Source organism: Neopelma chrysocephalum, unplaced genomic scaffold (assembly GCF_003984885.1).
Source record: "Neopelma chrysocephalum unplaced genomic scaffold, ASM398488v2 Primary Assembly neopelma1_143, whole genome shotgun sequence".
Classification (NCBI taxonomy): domain Eukaryota; kingdom Metazoa; phylum Chordata; class Aves; order Passeriformes; family Pipridae; genus Neopelma; species Neopelma chrysocephalum.
The window spans coordinates 1106181-1124283 of NW_020897805.1; the positions used below are offsets into that span (position 1 = coordinate 1106181).

At 43.3% G+C, this 18103-nt stretch overlaps 1 protein-coding gene across 5 annotated transcripts in view; it reads left to right on the forward strand.

The window, feature by feature from the left end:
* TLL2 (tolloid like 2) overlaps nucleotides 1-18032 on the forward strand; it is a 90853-nt gene extending 72821 nt beyond the window's left edge. For all 5 annotated transcript variants that reach the window (XM_027700162.1, XM_027700163.1, XM_027700164.1 and 2 more), the window contains 10 exons: nucleotides 459-604; nucleotides 1552-1747; nucleotides 5776-5901; nucleotides 7664-7824; nucleotides 9181-9361; nucleotides 10605-10730; nucleotides 11562-11689; nucleotides 12482-12695; nucleotides 13730-13980; nucleotides 15185-18032. In XM_027700162.1, the coding sequence (XP_027555963.1) occupies nucleotides 459-604; nucleotides 1552-1747; nucleotides 5776-5901; nucleotides 7664-7824; nucleotides 9181-9361; nucleotides 10605-10730; nucleotides 11562-11689; nucleotides 12482-12695; nucleotides 13730-13980; nucleotides 15185-15319 (1664 nt within the window). In that variant the 3' untranslated portion in view covers nucleotides 15320-18032. The remainder of the gene's footprint in view (nucleotides 1-458; nucleotides 605-1551; nucleotides 1748-5775; nucleotides 5902-7663; nucleotides 7825-9180; nucleotides 9362-10604; nucleotides 10731-11561; nucleotides 11690-12481; nucleotides 12696-13729; nucleotides 13981-15184) is intronic.
* The last annotated feature ends 71 nt before the right edge of the window (nucleotides 18033-18103 follow it).

Sequence of the window (18103 nt, forward strand, 5' to 3'; positions counted from 1 at the left end):
ACATTTGACACTGAAACTTAATTTTTCATGCACAGCCGTCAGCCTGATGGTTTGGTGGTGAACAGCTCAACTTGTGCTTGTTAATATTGCCATCGTGTGGCTGGATTAGATTTGCAACTTTTTTTTATTTTTGGGTTTTGTTGTTGGGGTTTTTTGCCAACTTTTCTTGGTTCATAGTGCTGTTAGCAGGTTTCAAGCAGATATGAAGGCAACCAGGAGTATGAAACACACAAATTCATAAAAATTCTCTGTCCCAGTGAGTTCACCTTCTAAGGACGTTGGCACAGCAAGACAGGAGACACTGTCACTAAGGCAAGATGTTAGATTTGTAAAAACCTCCATGACTTGTGAGTTGCCTTTGTATAACAGGTGATATTGATACAGATTTGAATTAGGAGCAGGCTTTACCTACGGAAAAACCTGCAATCTCAGGGTTTTGCTGTTTCTTTTTTATGAAGCTATTTGTGGTGGAGAAATTCACAAAGATGCTGGACAGATCCAATCTCCCAATTACCCAGATGACTACAGACCTTCCAAAGAGTGCATCTGGAAGATCACAGTTTCTGAGGGTTTTCACATAGGAATTACATTCCAAGCCTTTGAGGTGAGAAATGTAATTGTATATTATATTACAGATACTGTTTTGCCTCTTTAGGTCCTTTAAAATTAAGAAGACAGTGGTGTAAATAATAATTTTTTTTTAAAATCTTTTGACTACTTCAGAATATCATTTATTCTCACCAGAAGTTTGCTCAGAGATTTTGAAGCCAGGTTTTTATGATGAGTTTTCAAAAACTGTTGCTTTAGACAAATATAATTAGAAGGGACTCAAAAGTGTTGATGATGTTAAATAAGGACTCATGAATCCTTAAATTTTCATCCAGTCAAATGAAAGTAAATGGTCCCAATCCAGGCAAAAATCTCTTTTTCATGTCACTGGGACTTGGCAGATTGAAGGATGTGACTCCCCAAAGAAACGTCATGTTCCCAGATGGCAAACAGGCTTTGAAGAACTCACAAAAGGTTTTCTCCTACTGCATTATAGGATGTCTTACCCTCTTAGTTAGGTTCCCAATGGTTTGTCTTTGACAACTGATGTATATATCACAGACAGGAGTGGACAGGACCTTAGCTGGTGCATAAAAATCCCATCTATCCCATAGGCTGTTGTAGCCTGGGTACACTTACCATGTTTGTCCTGTAAAGGGCTGATACCACTAGCTCCTAGCTGTGACCCTGCAGCAGTTTCCTAAACCTTTCTGTTTGCAGTTGTTCAGCTCTGTTTCTTACAGCTTCTCATGAAAAAGCAGTTTTTAGATAGTCAGGGCCTGGGTTGCACCAGAGGATAGCCAGAAAATAGTGGTAGAACTGAGATGTGCCTAGGCTTGAATGCAATTCCAACTGCAGGAAAGCTCAGTGGCAGCCATGAGGCAAGTACCTCGTAGCCAGTTGTTTGGGGAGCTGATCTCTGGCCAAAGTCTATCTGGGGAGCTAGCCTGGCTTGAAGAATCCATACTAGCGAGGTACAGGCACACACTTTTCCTATTGCAGATTGAATGGCACGATGCATGCTCTTATGACTACCTGGAGATCCGGGATGGCCTCACTGAACAGAGCCCACTGATCGGCCACTTCTGTGGCTACGAGAAGCCAGAAGACATCAAATCCAGTTCGAACAAAGTGTGGATGAAGTTTGCATCTGATGCAACCATCAATAAAGCAGGCTTTGCAGCAAATTTCTTTAAAGGTATGTGATCTAGTACCACTCACAGTCAAAGCTGGGTACAATTCATCCCTTAAACTACTGCCATCCTCAAATGACCAATTATGACTGTATCTACTTGTAGTTAAGAGCTCTTAGATTTTTCTGTGCAACTGCTGATATCAAATTTATATACAAATTGCTTGATACTGAGGCATGAATGCTGCCTCCCTGACAAGGACAGAAGGAAAGCCTGCTGGGCCAGTATCAGCACAGGCACTAACACCTGGTGTGGCACAGCTGGACAGAATGTCACCTCCGTTTAGCCATGCCAGGGGACACTTACATTTTCAAATAAGGTACTAATACTGCACAAAGAGTATTAAAAACAACTGCATGCTTAAGTTTTATTCCAAAAGAAGCCTCTGGAGAGATGATAAATCTGAATGCAAGTGGAATCCCAGAAAAAAAATCTGAGTGCTTTAAGAGACAAATGTGTTCCTAAACTGAGATTCTCTTCAGGAAGACGTGAGTAAAAATAAGATTTTTTTTTTTACTTTTTTTTTCTTTTTTTTAAGAGCTGGTCCTTTACCAGCATCCTGGTGACTTGATAGAGGCAAGAACGGAATATCTAACTGCTTGGGAAAAATACGTGCAGAACTGCTGCAAGGTAGACAGTCATGTTTCTCTTAGGTTCAGTGACAATTGTACAGAAATAATAGCTGCAATGCCAATATTTGGATTGCAAAAGTCCTTTATTTATTTCTACTTTAACTTTTGTCTTGTGTTAAGGGTGTCATGGTCCATTTAGATTTCTGAAATTTGCAGGAGAATGTACTCTGTGAATTAAAATTTAATTCACGAGCTCATTAAGAAATACAGCAAACAAACCTGTCAGGGCTCAATCCCCTTTGCTGAGATTAATCTATCACATGAATTCACTTCTTCACCATTCAAGTAATAAGGTTTCATAATCTATAACCTGTAATTCTTAAGCCATGCACTTATGTGCAGAAAAAAAAATTAGTTAAAGGAAGTTTAATTTACAGAGTACATTATCTTGTACATTTGAGAGATCTTAATGGACTGTGACAAAGGGTGATTGCAAATACTGTGATGTTTAATTCCAGTCCCTGAAATACTCTCACAGCGTCTAGACTTTCTTGTTTAAATTTTTCAGGTTCCATAAAGACACAGGGAGTACCTCTTCCTAAAGACATTTTGGCTTCTTTCAGGAGTGAACAGTGCAGGCTGAATGTGGCAGAATGTCTTTCAGGGATTAGCACTACATGGAGACACAGCAAGTCATTCTCTAGAATCTGAGGTTCTCCTGCAAGTTTGTAGGGGAAGAAAGTTATGCACCTGAACCTGGGGTGCTTTCTTTGTGATACAGATAGTGAGAGATAAATTTATTCTTTTTTTATGTAAAAATGTGTAAACATGCACAGTAGTACAATTGCAGACACAGGTATTTTCTGTGTAGTTTTTGCTGGCAGACTAGATCTTCCAGTGTCTGCTCAGATGTCACATATTTGAACCAGAAACCGTGTAGCTGTTGGATGGGTAGGTTGTTTCTAAGTCCATGCCAGTAACTTCAGCTGAGGAGCAGAGTGTATTTGTTTGGACCAAGCATCACAGTAGACAAAACTACACAACTTCTAGCCAGCTAGCATTGTGGGCAGAGTTGATGTCAGTGTGCAAAAGCTGGGTAGACACACCTGCAGGCTACCTGTGGAGTTTCAAGTCTGCAAACTGTACCTCCATATCAAGAGGGATTGTGACTATCAGACATTTCATGAACAAAGTAAAGAAACAAATTAGATGGCTCTGCAGGCACTCTTCAGACTGCCACCCATATCTGACCAAGCAGTAGGTCAGTTTTGCCTTAATGAGTTAGGAAATTAATAGAGGTTCAATTACATGTATTACAACAATGAAAGAAAATAACTTAGCTAAAAAAAAACAGAGTTAAGGATGGAATTGAATGCCATGCTTCATGAGAACATGCAGTGGTAACTTCTAACTTTTCAGAGAAAATGAATCTACAAACAGCTCAGACAGGGTAAGCCTTTGTCACATCCAAGAGGCAATGTCTGGAAGATATGAAGAGCAACTACCTCATATCCACCCCATCAGGTGGATCTCAAGGGAAGGCTCCAGGATTATTCTTTATTAGTTATCTTCATTTCTGTAACAAATTGTTTGTGTCACTGAAGCCTGTTTTGTATATGGTCGAAGTATTAGTAGTGAAGTGGTTATCTGACGCGCACATTGGTGTGCCTTTCTTCTTCATGGCAAATATCAGAAGAAAAACAACACTCTGTAAAATATACCTGCCCATATCCAGGACATGTCCTTCCCAGGGTAAAGACTGATCACAGGGGGTTTTGATAATCATAGGAATTTCAGCCTCTCTTTTTTCTCAACCAAGTAATTTAACAGCCAGATTAGAACTATTGAACCTGTACCTAAGAAAAGAGCAGCAAAGAAATACTCTACTTTCTTCATAGTGAATCCACAAACAAAAACCAGAAAATAAAATCTGTTTGCACTGGAACTGTTGCAGTGGGGGTTCCCAACTTCAGGAAGGCTTTGCAGGAAGACAGTGTTATCAATAGAAGAAAATAGAATATTTCAGCTGGAAGGGACCCACAGTGATAATCTAGTCAAGGCTGTTCCTATTTCATCTACACAGCAGTACTGTGTACTGTTACGGGAACATTATATAGGGTGTAAGTGTCAAGGTGTTGGCAGTGGGGTCTGCAGGGGCTGCCCCGTGCCAGACAGATGGTTCAGCTGGCTCCGCAGTGGACCCAGTGCAGGACAAGTCTGAGCCCATCAGCTGGCCTGGTGGCACCTCTGTGAAAACATGTTTAAGATAGGTTAAAAATGACAGGGAGAGAGAGGAGGAGGGAACAAAAAATGTAAAACAGCAGAGGTAAGTCCAAGGTCACAGGAAGAGAAGGTGGGGGTGCCTCATGGCAGAGCAAACATTCCCTGCTCGTGGAGAACCCATGCTGGAGCAGGAGGGAAGTATGAGAAGGAAGGAGAAGCAGAGTCGTGTATGGACTGTGGCTTCCAGTCTCCTCCTGCCTTTGCATGCTCATGGCTTTTCTGAAGGGACTGAGTGTAAGTCGTGGTGATACAAAACAGGAGGAGAGGAGCCTGGAGTGAAGTTGAGCCAGAAAAGGGGACCAGAAAGCTGTTTTCCATAAGTATTTTAACATATTTGTTTTCAGCTTCTGTATCCCAATACCAAAACCAGTACTCAAATATTTATATTAATTGTCAATAAATGAAATTACGTTCCCCAAAGTTGAGTCTGTTTGGCCCACAACAGTAATTGGTGGGTAATTTGCCTGTCTCAACGCAGGAGCTTTCTTGCTCCTATTCTTCCTGTTTTCTCCCTTGTTCCACTGGAGTGGGAGGGGGTGGGGAGTGAACCAGCAGCTGGGTTGGAGTTTGGCTGCTAGCTGAGGCCACCCCATGTTAATAAAATCATCTGTTAAGGGATGCATGTGGAATCAGAGGTCAGGATGAAAAGCTAATACATCTGGCTATCTGTATATTAAAATGTCAGTTCAAGTTGTTGAGATGTGATTGAAGAGCCTGACTTCAAAGCCCAGGGTGGCAGGACTTCAAGTGTCTATGAAAAGGCAGAACTACTTGCATGTCCTCCCAGCTCCTCTGCTGCACCCTGTTCAGTGGGGTATGACTTCCCTCAGCTCCATTACTGTGGGCACCGTAATGGGCTGGTTTCTGTCACTCAAGAGCATAAGGAACTTAAACAGAACAAAAAACCAGGCAAATGAGAACAAAAGGCAGTCAAGTCTTTACAGGAGCCTCCCTGCTCCTGTCTAGAAAAAGCACTAGTGGATACTAACAGTAATTGTAGTCCTTTATGGTTTCATGTTTAGGAGTGCTTTAGCATTTGTGAGGTTTGCTGCAGTGCCCACTCCATGGGCTCAGATGAGCAGCTATTGCTCTGTTCCTTCTGTACAGAAGGGTTGCATGAGGAATAGGAAGTTTGGGTGGTCAAGAAAGTGTGACTTGTTCTGGTTTTCTCCTGACAGAGATGGATGAATGTTCTCTGCCAGACAATGGTGGTTGTGAGCAGCACTGTGAGAACACACTGGGCAGTTACAAATGTACCTGCGAGCCTGGCTATGAGTTGACAGCTGATAAAAAGAGCTGTGAAGGTAAGTAACTTACAGATTGAGGCATCTGTCTATAGGATGAGTACTATGGCTAAAAATGAAATTTAACAGTCTTTGGAGATGATTTTCCTTGCCCCTACATCCTCTTTGTTTCAGTTTATTTTCCACCACCTGAAAAATTTCTTTTTGTCAACATCTTCCATTGAAAAACAAGTTTTGGTTAAAAAACTGAAAATACTCTGATTCTCTACTGCTAAACATCCCTAAAACCAGTTGTCCTTCATGGCCAGAGATTGCTGTTCAGACCAGATCTCCCACAGTACAGCACAAGGAAGTGTAGGCATTACAACCTAACCATTGAGTGGCCTAAAAGTATATAAATCTAAAGCTGATTTTTTCTTTTCTGAAAAAAATTTACTTCATATAATAAAATATCAATGTTTTGTTTGCATGCAAAACAGACATTCTCTATACTGAGGAGTAAATTCCCCTGCTCTGTTATGGAGGAAAACCCCCCACACCTTCAACAGAAACTGTTTGTGTCAGCTTTCTATTTATACTGTTAATCTCATGCAACAAATGTTTGCTCCTGCCAACAATACAGCTGTTGATGTGCTGAAAATCCATCCATTGTTCTTGTCTCATAGCTCTGCCTGTCAGCTGAGACATGAAGGGAGCTCCACACCCTGTGAGTGGTGCTCTCAAAGTCATCCAGGTTGCCCGACTTCTGCTTTTGTCAAACTGTCTGGGGAAGAGTGCTGTTGACTTGGTGAGGGCAGAGCTAGGTGTGTGCAAAAGGCTTCTGTCTTTTTTTTTTAATAATTCCTTGCAGTTTTGAGCAAACCAGTATAATGTGGTCAAGCCACTATAACTAGGGCAAACCACTCTAACTTAGCAAGTGTTTTTTGAACTTCACTCTTAACCTCCTGTTTTAAACTTCATTTGTGGGCAATACAAAAAGGATAGTCTTTAAAAATATAGCAATATACAACAGAGTAAATTGCTTTTGTTTCTCCAGATATGCTTGCTACACTATTTGTATTGAAGCTGCTCCCTTGGGTTAGTTCTCTTAATGCAAAATGGTGCTGGGAACAAGGCACAGAAAGCTTTTGTCCCTGTGGGTTTTGAGGATGTGGCCATATCTCATTACTCTCAAGAAACAGCAAGAAAAAACAGGGAAAAAAAATGCTTCATTGCAAATAGAATTTTGCAGCAAAAAAGCAAATTGAGGTTGACTCCTTTGAGGTAAAAGCCCTGCCCTCCCACAAGAGGATGAAGCTGAGATGTCCTAAATTTTTAAGGGAAATGGGATAATAAATCTAAGTCTTTGACTTTGTCATTTATTTTCCCTAGAGGAGAAGCAGTCTACATATAATAAGCCCCTGAAGAGTTGACAGTCTTCCCTAGGATTCTATTATCTTATAATTGTTCCATTACTGATCAACTTGAAATAGTAAGGTTTGTAGCACTGAGTGTAGGTGAATTTACTGAGCTGGCCTTTAAAACTGTGTTGTGCATGTCAAGTCAACTGATTCACAGTAAGCCCAAGAGGAGAGATTAAAGAGAAGATCAGCCTTATGTGGTGGCTCTCAGGGACAAAGCCTAACTCTGTATTTCACTGGTGATTTACAGCAGCTGAGGTTTCTGTCTTCTTCACAGTTGCCAGCATTTTAAACCTGTTCTCAAGGCTGGGATTCGAAATGTACCAACCCGGATCTGATTCATCTCCTAGTTAACACTGTGGCCCAATCTGTGTGTCTGAACAGAACCAAGTAAACCTTGTGTTCATTTATTGCCTCTCCAGCTGCCTGTGGGGGCTTCATCACCAAGCTCAATGGGACCATTACTAGCCCTGGATGGCCCAAGGAATATCCTACTAACAAAAACTGCGTCTGGCAGGTGGTAGCTCCAGCCCAGTACCGGATCTCTCTGCAGTTCGAGGTGTTTGATCTGGAAGGCAATGATGTACGTAACCAGTCCCTTCATCTCAGAGGTGGGACTATTGGCTAACTCAGAACTGGCTAAATCCTTGGGGTACAAGGAAGAGGAGGCTCTGTCTTACTGGTAGAGCTTCTGGTTGTTTTCCTGCCCTTGACAGAATGACACAAATAACAGTGATTGTTCTCCTTGAAGTCTGAATCTGCTTTCTCTATAGAGTGGAAGGATTAAAGCTGTTCTATTATAAATACGTGTAATGGTTTAACCCCATCTGGCAACTAAACACCACACAACTGCTCGCTCACTTCCCCCCAGTGCAATGGGGGAAGAATTGGAAAGGTAAAAGTGAGGAAAGCTCATGGGTTGAGATAAACAATTTAATAGATGAAGGAAAAGCCACACAAGCAAGCAAAGAAAAACAAGGAATTAGTTCACTACTTCCAATGGGCAGGCAGGTGTTCAGCCATCCCCAGCAAAACAAGGCTCCATCACACGTAATGGTTACTTGGGAGGAACAAACACTGTCACTCTGAATGCTCCCTCTTCCTCCTTCTTCCTCCCACTTTATACACTGACCATGATGTCATATGGTCTGGAATATCCCTTTGGTCAGTTAGGATCAGCTGTCCTGACTGTATCCCTTCCCAACTCCTTGTACACCCCCAGCCTCCTTGCTGGTGGAACGGTATGAGAAGCAGAAAAGGCCTTGACTTGGAAGCGCTGCTCAGAAATAACAAAAACATCTTTATATTATCAACCCTGTTTTCAGCACAAATCCAAAACACAACACCATACTAGCCATTGTGAAGAAAATTAAATCTACCCCAGCCAAAATCAGCACAATGGGCTTCTTTTCTCTACCAGTTTTGCATAACTGTAGGTATTTTCCAGCCCTAATGTACCATCCCCCACTTCCCCAGTGCTGCCTTTGCAAGAAAATAATTGGAAATGAACAATAAAGTAGAGTTCTTCAAGGATAAATGAAATAACCAATAAAAGAGTCTGTTCTCTGTCCTGCCAAGCACAGGGTGGGGTTTGAACAAAGCATTCAGGTCTCATTTTCCGCACTGTAAATGGGAGCAGTGGCACTTCCTTAATTCAGTAGGCTGCTGAAGTTCATTCAACACTGTCAGGCTCTTGGATAAGCTAAATTATTTTAGCTAAATTAAATGGAACCATTGCTGTTCTGATAAACACAACTATGCTTTAAAATCAGGGCAACAAGGGAAGGGCTGAGAAAACTGACAAAGGAGATTTTGGGGAAGTTAGGAGTGTGTTTGAGTACAAGACTGTTTCTGTTCCTTCTCAGTGAAGCCTCTGTCCCCTTCCTCTGGAATTCTCTGTTCCAAGTCCACAGAGCTGAGAAATCTTCTGTCTTGTCAGGTCTGTAAATATGACTATGTTGAGGTTCGTAGTGAGCTGGCTTCTGACTCCAAGCTACATGGCAGATTCTGTGGCTCAGAGAAGCCCGAAGTAATCACATCCTATGGCAACAACATGAGACTGGAGTTCAAATCAGACAACACGGTCTCCAAGAAAGGCTTTAAAGTTCACTACTTCTCTGGTACGTGGCTGTATCCTTTCACTTGCTTAGCTGTGTCTTCTGACCAAACCTCTTGGTTTTGATGAATTTTCTTCAACCTCCTGTTAGATCAGGCAGAGCCTGACATGATTACATTTAAAAGCATGGTTGCTCTGTGCTCTGTCACCTTCATCTTGGTTTCTCAGTGCAGTGTATGGTCCAGTTTCATAGTGTGGTGTCTGCAAGATGCATGGATTGCATCAATGCCTCCAGTCTTTCCACAGCAGGAAACAATGGGGAACCCAATTCTAGAAGTTATCTCTGTCCCTAGAGTCATTAAAGGAAAGCTTTTTCCTCTGAAACTAGAAGATTTAGAAAATTTCCAGTAGTATTCTATACAGCAATTATTCCCATCAAAGCAGTGTGTGCTAGTGGAAGTTCCTCATCCTCTGTTCTGAATACTTTGTGTCAGTGATGGACCTTGCTGGCAGGCAGTTCTAGAGGTTAATTGGATGTCATTTGGAAGTAGAAATTCAATTTCATACTGTCTTTTCAGCAGAGACCAAAGAGTATTAATGATTTTTGCAGAGGATGATCAGGCAAAACAGCCTTGAATTAATACAGGTGCAGAGTAGAATCAGGGCTGTAGTATGTTTGGGAGTGAGAAGATAGATGGGGTTAATGAGATTTAGGGAGGGCATTGTCCCAAGAAAAAATGGAGATAAACTGCTCATAATTTAAGTTGAATTGGAAACTATGAGCAGATCCTATGCTCAGAACAGTGAGATTGAGGAATATAGAGTCCTGAACATCCACTGGGGCATATTTCAGCTTCAGAGAGCAGGTCATACCTTAGATCTTCTTCCTCTCTGGCTGTTTGTGCTTTCAGATAGAGCTATTTAAAAAGGGAGGCTCATCAGGGCACAAAGGAACTTCAAAATATAAAGGCTGGCCAGTAGCATTTTGCCTAGGCTAGTGAATTTATGTGATACTTTTCCTGGACTCTATTTTAAAAGTATGGGACACTGCTATAGGTTTCTTTTAGACAGAAGTCTTTAACTATTAAACTTATATTATAAAATAAAATACATTTGTGATGTATTTTATTAAATGAAAGACAATTGAAGAGAATAGTATCTGGGCTAAAGAGCTGACTGGACTAATCCAGCAGTAGAGGTTGAAGGTTTGCACTGCTATCTGCCAGCCTGGGGTGGGGTTCCCAGTTGGTGACTGTGGTAGTCTGTCTCACTGTCAACTCAGTGTTTGTTGTTTTGATCCTGCCCAGACAAGGATGAATGCTCCAAAGACAATGGTGGTTGCCAGCACGAATGTATCAACACCTTTGGGAGTTATACATGCCAGTGCAGAAATGGCTTCATGCTGCATGAAAATGGCCATGACTGTAAAGAAGGTAAGGTCCCCACTTCCTGCCCTCAGGAAAGCCAAGGTACTTCAAACACGGCTTGATTCAGGGTCCTTTCTGCCCTGTGTTGGAAGGAAGTTTGTACAATGTACCAGGCTGGGGCACCAAAAAAGCCCCAACTAGCTGAAAAACTGCCCAAGAAAAAGGAGTAGGGGACTGACTCATTCCCCAGTCTTCCCCTCTATATCACCATAGGGGAAACAGGGTGGGAATAAGAAGTTGGGCTAGCAAAAGGAGCAGTTGTGGGACATCACCATTAGACTGGTCACTGCTGCTTCATTTAATTATTGTATTTGAGTCAGAAGAAAAAGGATGGGCTGATCTAACCATTTGCTGGTGCCAAAATTACCTTTCTTCCTGCACCACTACCCCTGCTGTGTGCTGCCATGGCTCTCCTGTGTATCATCTCCGGTCCTTGTCTGATCTCTCCATGAGCTGATTCAGCTTTCCAAGTTGGCAAAACAATGCGAGGCTGAGATAGCACCAGAGTCAACCACAGTGGAGGGGTTGATACCACTGCCCTGGGAGCAGGGCAGATGAGATGGAGGAGCAGGAGAATAATTAGGGAGTGAGGATGTCAATGAGGTTAATGAGGCCCAGGAGAATGAGATAGTCCATTTCACCAGCTGCCAGGTTAGCTCAAAAAAGTATAGGACAAACCCACTAGAACTATGCAGTAATACTAAAAGGTCTTGTTTGGTGACTGAAGCCTTCCCTATCCCTGCCCTGTTGAGGGGTCTCAGTGGGCAGAGAGGAGCATGTAGGACACTAGAGGGTTCCCATGTGAGACTTGCCTCAGTGTGCTCCCTCTCCCTCAAGCTGGTTGTGAGCACAAGCTGAGTGGTGCGGAGGGAGTGATGAGCAGTCCCAACTGGCCTGACAAGTACCCCAGCCGGAAAGAGTGCACCTGGGACATCTCTGCAACACCTGGCCACCGAGTGAAAGTGGTGAGTAACCAGAGAGCGGGACTGTGAGGGGAGAAGCAGGCTGGGTTGTAAGGAGCTCAAGTGACTTCCCACCACCACTGTGTGAGCAGGAGGTTGATGCCTACAGGTCCTGTTTGGGGCTCTTGGAGGAGAGTGTTGTGGGAGGCTGCCCTGGCTTGCAAAAGGGCAGAAGGTCTCAAGAGAGACACCAGGAGGGGAGAGGCAGCTTAGAGGATTCTCCAGGAGATGACAACTGTGGAGTATTGCCCTCTGTTTGCAGGCAATAACATGCCCTCCCACCCCTACCTCTCCTTGTGAACCACTTTGTTGGGGTGGTATCTAAATAAGGTGGTGGCTGAGCTGGTCCCCAACCCCTCTGAGGGATGGGCATCAGGGCCATTTTACAACATGGCCTTATGGAAATGACAGGACACGCCCAAATCTGTGCAGATGGCTCAGGCACTGGGGGAAATAATCCCTGTGCTCAGTGGAAGTAATATTGAAGAACAGCCCATTTGGTGTGCTAGGCAGGGTTCCCAGTGGAAAAAAATAAATGCTTATAAGGCTTGCAGTTGATAACTGTTGTCATGCACCTATGTGAGGCAGCAAGGCTAAGGCAACATGGCACATTGATACGGAATTCTGAGCTCTGCCACCCTGAGATCATTCTTGTCTGAAAGCACACTGTTCTGTGGGAGGAGGCTTGGGCAGATGCACTGTTTGATCTGTTTCTCACTTGGCATTTCATCCTCTGCTAAATCGCATACTCAGATTTACAGATGTCTGTCTCAATTCTCCATATTCTTGCTGTAGACCTTCAATGAGTTTGAGATTGAACAGCACCAAGAATGTGCCTATGACCACTTAGAAATGTATGATGGACCCAACAGCAAGTCACCTATCCTTGGCCGCTTCTGTGGCAGCAAGAAACCAGACCCTGTAGTGGCTTCTACCAACAAGATGTTCCTCAGGTTTTACTCTGATGCTTCTGTGCAAAGGAGAGGTTTCCAGGCAAAGCATAGCACAGGTAAGCTGGTTGCCTGCCAATACCCCAGTGCCATAAGATATCATCAAGTCTCACTGCATTTTTTTACTAGGCAAAACCAAACACACTTTTCTCCCAAATAAGCTTAGCCTGAACTTTAACTGATTGTATATTCAGTTCCCAGACCGTTGCTGCCACAATACCATAAATACCAGTTTCCATAATAACTCAGAGGTCTCTTGGTATTGGACATTCCTGCTCATGCTCTTTTGTTTAAATTGGAGGTGTTTGATTGAGCAACAATCCCTTCTGTTCCACATCAACCATCGGAAAAGGAGGTGGTGCAGTTTAGTCCACGTACTGGCCCACACACGAAACAGGCCCACATTAGATTGATTATGGTAGAAGCAGAGCTGTGCTGTGGACAGACACAGCTTGATCCTCTTATCCATGGCAGCCCAGAGGTGGGCGTGTTGTACCAACATTCACTTCTTTGAAATCCCTGCCACTGTAAACAGGTGAAATGTGCTCTAAGTGGCAGTGCATGAGAGACTGGTGAAGAGGCATCTTCCTCATTGGCTGCAGGAGAACTCTGTGTTAAAGTACACCTTCTGCACAAACACAGGGCTACTTTTGTGTATTGTGTGGGCAGAAAAGGATTGTTTTGCTCCCCAGTTTTTTGATGTGCCTCAACTTCCTGCTGACAAAATACTTGGAGTCAGAATTTCAGCTACAGCACAAGTGCAAAGAACAAAGCAGTTGCTTTCTAAAACAATACATTTTCCCAGAGTATAATGTGTCAAGAACCCCATCCTGCCAGTTTAAACTGGTCACCTCTTTCCACGTGTGTTCTGTACCAAAAGAACCAAGCTTCTCTTAGCTCTGTGGGTCTATGGATTCATGGGTGACTGGAGAATTCACTCTTTTATGGTAGTTTGGTGCAGTGTTTAACTACCTTCCCTACTGTACTTCAAGCTGGAGGTCTTCTCTGCTCATGACTGGCCCAAAAGTGGGACGAGTATTTGTTGTGAGGTAAGGCCTTTGAGAGACTGTTTTGTGCCCTTTTCTTCCTTCAGAGTGTGGTGGGCTCTTAAAGGCTGAAGTACGAACTAAGGAGCTATATTCCCATGCTCAGTTTGGGGACAACAACTACCCAGGTCAAGCCAACTGTGAATGGGTGATTGTAGCTGAAGATGGCTATGGGGTGGAGCTAATATTCCAGATATTCGAGATTGAGGAGGAGGCTGACTGTGGGTACGACTACATGGAGATTTATGATGGTTACGACAGCACTGCACCCCGTCTGGGACGCTTCTGTGGCTCAGGGGTAAGCCATGATGGTGGTGATTTCTTAGGGATCACTGGGGGTGGCAAGGAAGAATACTGTCATACCATTTCTGGAGAGGGGCAACTGTCACAAACTGGTAATGAGAATGCTTTGTGGCTGGGTTTTGCTTCTTGCCCTTTGCCTGAAGATCACAGCCATTTTATCTGATGCACAGAGTTGGCTGGAAAATGGTGCTGACGGACAGTCCCTTTTTAGCCCAGGGCCATGTAAAGCAGCACGAGACTGCTGCACTGCTGTGCCCCAGCCCTGCCACAAAAGTGATGTGTAAATGTGGGAAACAGCTTCCAAAGGGCAGTTTCATTCTCAGTCACTTCCTGCCTGAAGCCAGTTTACGTTGTGGCCATGCTATGCCAAGGCCGAACAGTGGAGGGACTTACAGAGCTGCTTGTTGACTCTAGAATGGCATGCTGTCTCCTGAACTGTTACCTGCAACCCCGTTAACAGGAGTGACTCTAACAGGAGTGATGATGTGTGGTTTTTAAAATCAGAGGGTCTGTGTTTGATTTCTCTAGGACTTCAGCAATGAAATGGAGAAGGTTCTTATTGAATTTAAAGAGAGACAATCAGGGAGTAGGTGTGGAAGAAGTCCTCACAAACTGGAGAAATGGTCTGGAATATAAACAAAGGCATAGCAGCTCAGCGTGGAAAAGTTCAGGGCAACAGAGTAGTAATGTACCTACCCTGCACACTAACAAATGAAGAACGACTGGGAAAGTGCTGGTCCTGCAGAGCAGCACAGGGACGTTGTAGCAGCTCACAACAGTGTGGGAGATAACCAGAGTTGTCATGTAATATAAGTACCTAAGTTGTTTTGCTGCTAATGAACCCTGGGAGAGCCCCAGCTGCCAAACAGGGTCCAGTTTGTATTGTGTCATTTCCTGAAAAGGTAGTGGCAAATTAGAATAAACCTGAAAACTGGAACAAGAATATCCAGAATGTCCTGTGAAAAAAATAACTGGAAGAACTGGGATTGTAGATTGGACTGGCATCAGTCTTCAAACATAAAGAGCAAGGAAAATATGCATAGGAAGGCAGATCAGGGCAGGAGGTACTGAGTGCTCAGTCTTCACGTTTACTGGCCAATCTGTCTTCACTGTGAGCTTAAACTCTATCATCATAGTGCAGACAGTTATTTAGTCTGTAGACTTGACCACTATGTACTGTCTTCTTTCCTTTTCTGCAGCCTCTGGAAGAAATCTACTCTGCAGGGGATTCCATCATGATTCGATTCCATACAGATGACACCATCAACAAGAAAGGCTTTCATGCCCAATACATAAGTACCAAATTTCAGGATGCATTGCACATGAGAAAGTAGTTTGACTGCTCCTCACAGACATTCCCCATATGAAGATTGAGACATTTAACTGTGATCTTTGTCCTTTTTTTTTTTTTAAGCTTCTGTGCACCTGGCCAAAAGCAGTGCACAGTATTTTCTGTAACTAAAACTAAATCCAGTCTCAAAGGTTTGCCTCTGCAATTATTAGCATGACCCTTTCTTGTTAACATACCCAGGACCAAAAAACTGTCTTCTAATCATACCTGCCAGGGCATAAACATTGTATTTTGCACAACTTGCCATGAGGCTGAGTAAGACTGAACTTGAATTGAGAAAAGCCTTCGTCTCTTGCATATCTTGTTTTTAGGTGATATTTCCCAAGCATCCACATGAGCTGTCTGAACATATTTTCTGGTGCAGGTGATGTGGACAGATACCCAGTAGGATTTTTTCAAAGGACTTTTTGAGCCACCCACTCTCCCCTACCAGCCCAAAATACTCTGTGCAATATGAGAACAACCAGATGGCTGGACATCCATCTCTTCTTCTGTCCCTTCTATTTATTGTCTTGCTTATTGTTGAGTGGAGAGCAAGGCAGGGGACAGGGACAGTCTTTTTAGGGGTTCTAGCTACTTGGATCCCAGTAAATGAGAAAGGCCTAGTGTCTTATTAGTGGTAATTTTCATGATGTATATTGAATGGAGGTACTTGGATGCAGTGCCCAAGGGAAAGGTGGTGGCTGATATGGAAATGCTGTGGTGGAATGCAAAGCATGACTGTGATAGTGGCAAAGCTTAGTAACAGGAACGCTGATGGCATGCTCCAGTTACACCACCAGAGAAGGCAGCTCAGAGAGCTGTGGCAACAGTCCAGGCCTTATCTTAAATAAGGGATCTGTCTCCTCCTCACTCCACCCATGCCTACTTTCTCAGCCTTCTTTTCACTGCTTCCTTTGCTTACTACCATTTCCCTGTGAGCCCTCCCTTTTCACAGATGAGCTGCTCTCCCCAGGGCTGCCCACCACAATGTAGGAGTGCCCTGCAACATCAGCTAGCTGGAGCATCTCACTGAAGGGAATGCTGGGGCAGAGGGAGTCTGGGTGTCCCTGAGGCGGAGGGACACAGGCCATGCTACAGGTCAGCTCTGGTGAGCTGTGGGAACCTGTCAAACATATGCAACTTGCAGGCATGGGACTAGGAACAGAAGAGCTCTTCTGGTTTCTGCTTCCTCCTCGTTCGTCACTGGTGCATGGCCCAGTCTCTTAATTTCATGGCAAGGGTGCAAGTGAGATGGTGACTTAGAGCACTTTGGGCTATAAGGCTCAGACATGCTCTTGTTTGCTCATGGAAGCTACCACAGGCTTGAAGAATTAACAGGTAGCTTGACACTTCTTTGGGAAAAAAGTACGGGAAACTGCGCTTTTGGGAGAACCACCGTAATTGAACTGTTGATGTGGGAGTTAAAAAAAAAGACTTTATTCTGAATGTTTCATTAAGGCACTCATGGGCAATTATGAGCTAAAAGCTGAGGTGTGTTAGCTTTAATAAAGTATTTATAATCCAAGGATTACTATGTTTACATAACCAATGTGCTGTCAGGCTCCGGGGTGACACCTCCTCTCTGGTGTACGACTGTGGAGAAGTATGGGGCCAGCGCCACTGTCAGGCACAAACGACATTCCTGGAGATGAGGGCATTTTCAGATGGATAATAAATAGACCCAGCCCTCTCCAGAAATCCTTGAACAGGATATGGTCCAAGTATTGTGAATACTAGGAGAAGCAAATGCATGAAAATATTTTCTTGCTTAGAACAAGAAAAGTAAAGTAATTTATACACACACACGGAAGATTATATGTATATAAAATGTGCATGTAGAAGACCAGTAGTCAAAGCCTTAATAAATGTAAAGTGAACAATACTGTACCATTGACTATAGCTTTATTGCAGGCTGTATAAAATCATGTAATCTCTGTTTTGGTTTTGGTTTTTTGTTTGTGTTTTGGGGGGTTTTTTAGCTCTGCTTTGTTTCTTTTTTTCAAATTTTGAGGCCGCCTTACAGGCAAGACCTCTGATCTCAAGCTGTTTGACCATGCAGGTCTAGGGAAGTGAGCACTGCTTGATGAGGTGTGTGTTTGTCCTTCTTTTCCTTGCTCCAGTTCAAGCAAAATTACAGTGACTCAGGTCTGGAAATAAAATGTGACATCAATGCCTCTGAAACAGAAACAAAGTTTCAGGTGGCAAGCACCAGTTCAAGTTTCCTGACCCTGTAGTGGCAGCAATGGCTCTAGGGAAAAGTGACTGTAGCAGCTGTAGACATGTACTTTAACATCTCTGTTCCTTGTTCTGGTAATTTCCTATCTACCCCAGACTGGTTGGTTTCAGATGCTTGCAATGTGGTTTGACAGATGTACTAGACTCAGTAGCATTCATCCAGGTGTCTCTTGTGACAGTGTGCTCGCAACTGTTGTACTGTGCATTTCAACCAATGATCTATGTAGAATATTTCTGCTGTACTGACTGGACCTAGCAGTCAATAATTCTAAACGTGTGAAATTTTCTAAAGAAAAAAAAAAAGTCAGACACTGATGTGTGTGTATGTATTCTGGTCTTTGTGTGGTTTTTACATTTCACTAACTAAAATAATTTTTTAGAGGGGAAGGAGAGGAGGGTGTGGGGGCAATCATAAATGTACCTGTGCCCAGAACAAGTGAGCGAGTCTCTGCATTCATTAAAGACTGTGGATTCAGTTGCACATTCTGTTGTATGCATGCATTTTCCACTTCTTCAAGGGGAGGAAATTTCTTATTATATTCCTTGTTCT